Source organism: Morus notabilis, unplaced genomic scaffold (assembly GCF_000414095.1).
Source record: "Morus notabilis unplaced genomic scaffold, ASM41409v2 Scaffold818, whole genome shotgun sequence".
NCBI classification, from domain to species: domain Eukaryota; kingdom Viridiplantae; phylum Streptophyta; class Magnoliopsida; order Rosales; family Moraceae; genus Morus; species Morus notabilis.
In genome coordinates this window covers 26,107-33,280 of record NW_010358179.1, presented here as the reverse complement: position 1 = coordinate 33,280, position 7,174 = coordinate 26,107, and the positions used below count along the sequence as shown (strand labels likewise).

Genomic DNA, 7,174 nt, shown 5'->3' with positions numbered 1-7,174 from the left:
CGTGTAGGGTTAGCATTTTATTTGAGAAATAATGGCAGACAATTATTTTTATTTCAAGGATTGGGTTGATCTTTTTTGTTATTATTATTTCAAGCTTAAATTGTTTTCTTCAGTTGATGAATAAAGATATACAAACAAATTTTTGTGAGTACTATGCTATATAGGCTATTTTTCTTGGTTATCTTGTATCTTGTGCTTCTGTTCCTCTAAGTCGAGGTAAAAGATCCAAACTTTTCTTGAAGAACGCAATAAATATATAATTTCATTACTTTGTTGCTAACAAGCAAAAAGGTACTGGGGTTTTGATTTTGTTTAACTATTTGTAGTAGCTCAATCGGAATCTGCAAACACCGTGGATGCCCAGCCAGTGGATGATCCGCCATCAGCGCGGTTCACGTGGACAATTGATAACTTTTCGAGGCTTAATATCAAGAAGCTCTATTCTGATGTCTTTTATGTTGGAGGCTACAAATGGTAATTCAATATAGTCTTGTTGGTTTCTGTTGATTAAAGTATTTTGGAAGTAGATTACGTCTTTTGGTCATCATTATTCTTTATTCATTAGAGTTTGCATTAAATTAAAATGTGCTGCAGGAGGATACTGATTTTCCCCAAAGGGAACAATGTGGATCATTTGTCAATGTATCTAGATGTTGCTGATTCAGGTGCTTTGCCTTATGGGTGGAGTAGATATGCCCAGTTCAGCTTGAGTGTTGTGAATCAAGTTCATAGTAAATTCTCTGTTAGGAAAGGTATTCTCTCTGCTATTGATGTTCGTATAAAGGAGTGACTTCTATTTAGTATAGCCCGCATAGAACACTACTTTTATTTAGTAATGATTCGTGTTACAAAATTGAATACTAGTGGATTCTTTTTTCCTAAGTTACAGATCATGTCATAATGGTCGAATTGCCATTAATAATTGGTTCAACTTTGGTATTTTGGAATCTGGCGATAAATAAACAGTGATTGAAGAAAATTTATGTCATCTTTTCGTGGTAGTTTGTATCTTAATAAAAAGCTTTTTTTTTTCTTTTTTTTTTTTTTTGGGAAATGTATTCAGTATAGTTCCATTTGATTAAGTACTTTTCTATCTACTATATTTTTCAGTAAGTAGTTGTTTAAATGTCAATAAATTAATGAAGAGTGCGCATGGTAGTGTGCGCGATATGCAGTTTGCTAATTATTGCAGGCCAACATGGTTCTATTTTGGTTCAGAATGATAAGTTTCTGACATAGTCAGTCCATTATATTTTGGTTTAGAATGATAAATTTCTTAACATAGTGTAATTTGTATGTCAATCAGTTTTGACTGAAATCAGAGTAAACAACTTGGCAAGGTCTGGTTAAAAAGTACGTAGACTGTGGTTCCTGGGAAATGTTTTATTTTGCAACAAATGAGTCAATTTACTACTGAATGGTTTATGAACAAAAGCTTTGATTCTGGTGCCTGTTGGACCAATTCTTAAATGTACTAAAAGGTATAGGGCTATAGGCTGTCTGCAAAAGGATGTGTTTGTGTGCGTGTGTATTCATAAAAAATAGATAGATATTAATTATAACATCTAAAGGGTACAGCACACTGCAAACTGACGGTTCCATTGCCTGACTCCCTAAAAGAAAGTATAATTGGAGATATAATAATTCTCTGATGTGATATATGATGACGAGGTGGCATTACTCGTTTACTACCTTTCTCCTTTAATAGAAATATGCCTTTATTTATTACTACAATTTTTTTGGGTGTTCACAATATAATGCCTGTTATAATTGTGTCTTATTGCATTTTGCAGAAACTCAACATCAGTTCAATGCACGTGAGAGTGATTGGGGATTCACTTCATTCATGCCTCTTGGTGAATTATATGATCCTGGTAGAGGGTATCTTGTGAATGATACATGCATAGTTGAAGCTGATGTTGCTGTACGTAGAGTTGTTGATTACTGGTCACATGACTCTAATATTCTGGTAAAATATCATTTATGCCATTAATATTCTTGTAATATATCTTTCATATTCTACTAGATTTTTTTTTCCTGGCGGGATTTTTTGCGTATTCTACCAGAGTATGTTTTATGTTCTACCAAAATATTTTTTAATGGCATAAACAATAGGATAATGAAAAATATTCTTGTAATTTTCTCGTAAGAAAAGTCTGTTGAAGCTCAGGAGGAACAATCTAAGGATTCCAAGCCAACTGATTCACAAGATGAAATTCCAGATGTGCACGGAAGTGAGCATCCTCTGATATCAGTTAATGTGCCTCTGCCCCTAGAGCAATCAAAACCCTCAGCCAAAATTAAAGAACAGTCGGAACAAGAACCTGTTCTGGAGAAAACTAGAGTTCGTACTCAGGCTGAAGATGATCCCTTTTACAATAATGAAAATCCTATTACCCGCTCAACAGTACTGGAAAGTGAGGAAGTTTCAAGTCTTAAGGTGGAGGATACACAAGAAGAAACTAAAATGGTCGTGACCGGCCAATCCATCCCTCTTGTCAATCAGTCAAGTGCAGAGCCTCCCGGGGTGAACTTAGCTTCCCTTTTTTTTTCTCCCCCTATTTTGTTGTTTTTCCATGTCCTCTTAACTCTGTTGAATTTGGCTTTACCTGGTTCTTCTTTATTATGGTTGACCAATTCATTTTTTGCTAATATGATTCAGGAGCCAACTGTTGTAGAAGCAGGAAAAAGATCCTCTTCATTTGCTGAATTTGATAAGTTATTTACTGACATTCAAAATCTCTTGGGAGGAGAAAGTTCTACGGCAAAAAATTTCAGCAGCTTCCTCCCACCTCCATGTAGCATTGAGGAGATTGCCGATGCAAAAAAATTCTTTAAACAATGCCTCAATATGAGTCTTGCTAGTGTCATCCAAATGGACAAAGCTCCTATGCTCAAGAATTCACTTTCTATCATGCTAACTACCGGCAGGTTTCCTAGTAACATGGGAGACAGGACAACGAAGTTTCTAGCGGACATTGACCAAAGTTGTGAGACATATGAACTTGCAAAGCAAGACATAGGTGTGGCCCAAGAGGATGAAATGGCTGTAGGTGAGCTGAAGACCGCTCTGAACCAATTATTTTCAGAATTCATAGCTCTAAGGAATCAAGCTGAGACTGTTGATCGAGAAATAGCTAACCTAGAGAAACAAATGGCTGAAAGGACGGCGAAGAAGGCGCAGCTTAGTAAGAGACTTGAAGATTTGGCTGGTCGAGCAACTACTTCAAAACAGGCACTAGTCAGTGCTGAAGAGAAGATGAGGCTGTCTGCGGTCAAGAAGGAACAAGCGGAGAAGAAGATTGGTGACATGGAAAGGTCATGGGAATCTTTGAAGGTTGATTGTTCTCTATCGCTTTAGTAAATTTGCTGGACATGTGAGGATTGGGAACACGTTATTTCAAGCTTCTTTTTGGAAAAGTACTCTCTCTTTTGGAGAACTGTGGACGTGCAACAGCTAGTTAAAAGAGAAACAAAGCAAAGTCACCGCTAATCCCAATTACTGATTGTTTTGGATCCATGTATTTTCTCTTTTGCCCAAATCTTTTAATCATTGTGTTTGATTGCTAATGTCCATGGGGATCGGGTGTGGCGGTACAGGGTGGAAATTTCTTAGAACCTTGTACACAGAAAAGACCTACAAGCATAATACCTGGACTTCAATGTCATCCGACCACACACTAATGTTTAAGTTAGTGTATGACTAGTGAGAATGTGAGTAGTGTACTGTTTTATGGAGTGTCTGAACTTGTGGTGGTGGATTAGTGTAGAATTTATTGGCACGCTATTCAGTTATCGGTAGACCTAGCCCACTGTGGCTCGGTCGTTACAGCTTTTAAGAAAAATGCATTGCTCGTGTGGGGAGGACGACCCTTTGAAACATCCTTGCAAGGCTTGTTAGGTGACTACATACATCCTCTCGAGTGCCGATGTGTTTGGTGATCAGCATTGTTCGTCGCATCAAGTGAAACAGAGAGCGTGAGCAGATGATCGGGATGGTTGTTACATTCTTCTACTCCAAGGAGGATAGTAAGAATGTGTTTGGCATGGAAGTTGTGTTTGGGGCCGTGCTAGTGGCTGAACACTACCGACTATATAAACAGGTTGATTTGATGACTGTTTTGATGAGAAATGGACATATTACTCTTTTTTTCTTTTTCTTTTTTTTTTCTTTTTTTTGAATTGTGTGGAACTAGCCATGTATTTTTTTGGGGGTAACGAGACATTTTGCACTTAGAAAAACAAAAGGAATTAGATGCCATAATGTTATACATGAAAGTTTTAAATCCGATATATTAACCGTCCACATTTAGTTCCCGGTTGTTATCCAAAATTTCTCATGTTTCCTTCATACAATTACGCCAACTTGTTAATCACTCATGCACCCTCTGTTTTTGGAAATGAAATTACAACTCAAAACATAAATATTGAATCAACAATATGTCCAAATGAAATTTGTCCGCTTTGGGCTTGAGCCTGCTAAGTTTTGCTTTTGGGTTTCACCACAAAATGCCTCATACCATTAGAATGTGGCTTCACCACAAAAGGCCTAATCCTCTGTGCGACATTGATGCCCAATAATTCTCGTACCCCCGGCCTCTACATGCCATTATCCCTATTCTCTTTTCTTATACTTCGATTGCACATAGTTTACGTAGAGGGTGAAATCTTCAATTATAAACAAACTCTATAGATGATTTTACAAAATACATTTTACACCTAAAGTGATTAGACCCACTAGCTTGGAATATTTTCCTATACAAATTGCTCTCGTCAATGTTTTTAAGAGAGAAAGAAGAAGACAGGAAAAAAAAAAAAAAAAGTCACGGCTTGTCTAATCTCAATTAGTGATTGTTTTAGATCATGTAATCTTTCTTGCCATTTTTTTTTAATATCATTGTGTTTGATTGTTAGTGCCCACGGAGGTGCGACGGCGCATTGTAGAAATTGTTTATGTGTTGAAAAAAGAAAAATTGTTCAATGGATTTGCGGTTTTGAAAAATATTCAAATTTTTTGTGAGAGAAATAACCGCAGTAAAACAATAAACGACCCCAATATTTTTTTAAGGCCATGGTAGTGGCGTTCAAGAATGAGACTCACTCAAAATAAACCACTTAGCTGGCCAATAGTCCAAATATTTTAGCCAAACTTCTGACCTTATTTGCTACTTTGATAATTGATTAAAGATAACGAACTATACAGAGCTAACAGCCAAATACCAGCTTGGTAAAATCCTTCCAGGCATTGAAATAACTGCTCCAATATTGATCCATTGGGGTAAAATTTCTCGTTTTTTCCCGTTTCTCTTTGTTCTTTTCAAAACTCATGAAATGGTCTCCTGAAACTTTAAAAAACAAATAAATAGAAATTAGGCTCATAATAGCATCATCTACGTGAACCAAGCTAATTCTTGGTAATAGTAATAATAACAATTATTATTTTGAGGATAGCCCGTAAGAAATTATAATTTCTTGAGGATTGTGTTTAGTTTTCATATAAACTTAATTTAGTTACTTACGTTAAACTGATCCTATACACTTAGTACCTCTGTGTGGCCTCAATTATCAGAATTATCTTTTCTTGGGGCGTAACCTTTGATTTATTTATTTATTTGTGTGGCCTCAATGAAAGTAATAATGACTAATGCCTTTGGATATAATGTGTGTGTGAAGGCCCTTGAGAAACAGTAGTGACTTATTTCTTGCTAAAAATAGTAATCTCAGATTGGTTTTCTTCGTCATCTTTTCTCAAAACCTGGTCTTTGTGCTAGTGATTGTTATTCTGTATTTGTTCTACATCCATATTTCCAGATTTGTCTCTCGTGTTTCTTGATCTATTTCCGTTTTTCTAGTTATCTACATATTATTATTTTGGCTTACAGGAGGATACAGAAGAAGAAACTAAAATGGTCATGACCGGCCCATCCGTCCCTCATGTCAATCAAAGAAATTCTTCAAACAATGCCTCAAGATGGATCTTGCTTGTGTCAACCAATCGGAGAAAGCTCCTGATCTCAAGAATTCACTTACTATCATGCTAACTACCAATAATAACATGGTAGACAAGACAACCAAGTTTGTATCTGACTTTGATCGAAGTTGCGAGAAATATGAATCCGCAAAGCAAGACATAGACGAGGTCCAGGAGGATGAAAAGGCAGTAGGCGAGTTGAAGACTGCTCTGAAGCAATTGTTTTCGGAATTCGTACCTGTAAGGAATCAAGCTGAGACTGTTGATCGAGAAATAGCTAAGCTAGAGAAACAAAATGGCTGAAAGGAAGGCGAAGAATTAAGGCGCAGCTTTGTAAGCGACTTGAAGATTTGGCTGGTCGAGCTACTACTTCGAAACAGGCACTGCTCAGCGCCGAAGAGAAGATGAAGCTGTCTGCTGTCAAGAAGGAACAAGATCAAGCTTTGAAGGTTGATTGTTCTCTATTGCTTTGGTAAATCCTTAAAACAGTGTTGGACATGGGAGAGTTTGGAAAATATATTATATCAAGCTTCTATTTTGCAAGTCAAAAGTTCCCAAGTGGGAAAATACTTTTCTCATTCCTTGTTCTCGTACTGTGGTTGCATAATATAGTGTTTATCTTCATGTTCTATTAACTTCTCAAGTATATGCCTTTTGATGGCCAAATTTGCAGGTGTTTTCTGTGAAAACTTAGCAACTGTCCTTGCTCTTGTGTACCATGAGAAATAAGTAATGCTTTTCATCTGATATATTTTTAAGGGAGAAAGAGAGAAATAGGTCAAGACTTTAATAAATTAAAATTAATAGGCCAATAGTTTCTATAAGTTAATAAATAGGCCAAATTACTATTTTCGTTCATAATTTGTCCGGTTATGAACCATAGCTTAACAAGTTATTGTTCATAATTCACAGTTTTTGTTCATAACTTGTCTGACTATGAACCATAACTTGATAAGTTTGTCCATAATTTATCTGGTTATGAATCATAACTTGACAAGTTATGACCTATTAATTTCTATAATTAAAAATTGGCCTATATACTTTCTTAAACTTTTCATATTGGCCTATTTTTTACTATTTTCCTATTTTTAATGTATATGTTGAATCAATTCCCATATAATTGAGGATTCAATTACAATTGATCTGTTTTATTCTGTTATTAACAAAAGGCTACAAGTCGTTTTGTAAGTTTGGAAGAATGTT

At 35.9% G+C, this 7,174-nt stretch overlaps 1 protein-coding gene across 6 annotated transcripts in view; it reads left to right on the top strand.

Moving 5' to 3' along the window:
* The window catches only part of LOC112090423 (MATH domain and coiled-coil domain-containing protein At3g44790-like), a 12,729-nt gene extending 9,053 nt beyond the window's left edge, over positions 1-3,676 (top strand). For 3 of the 6 annotated variants that reach the window (XM_024161691.1, XM_024161693.1, XM_024161692.1), the window contains 2 exons: positions 2,156-2,527; positions 2,663-3,676. In XM_024161691.1, the coding sequence (XP_024017459.1) occupies positions 2,156-2,527; positions 2,663-3,361 (1,071 nt within the window). In that variant the 3' untranslated portion in view covers positions 3,362-3,676. Of the gene's footprint in view, positions 1-326; positions 475-594; positions 753-1,793; positions 1,970-2,155; positions 2,528-2,662 lie in introns of all 6 variants that reach the window. The other 3 variants (XM_024161689.1, XM_024161690.1, XM_024161688.1) reach the window with 3 other exon arrangements.
* Positions 3,677-7,174: the final 3,498 nt, after the last annotated feature.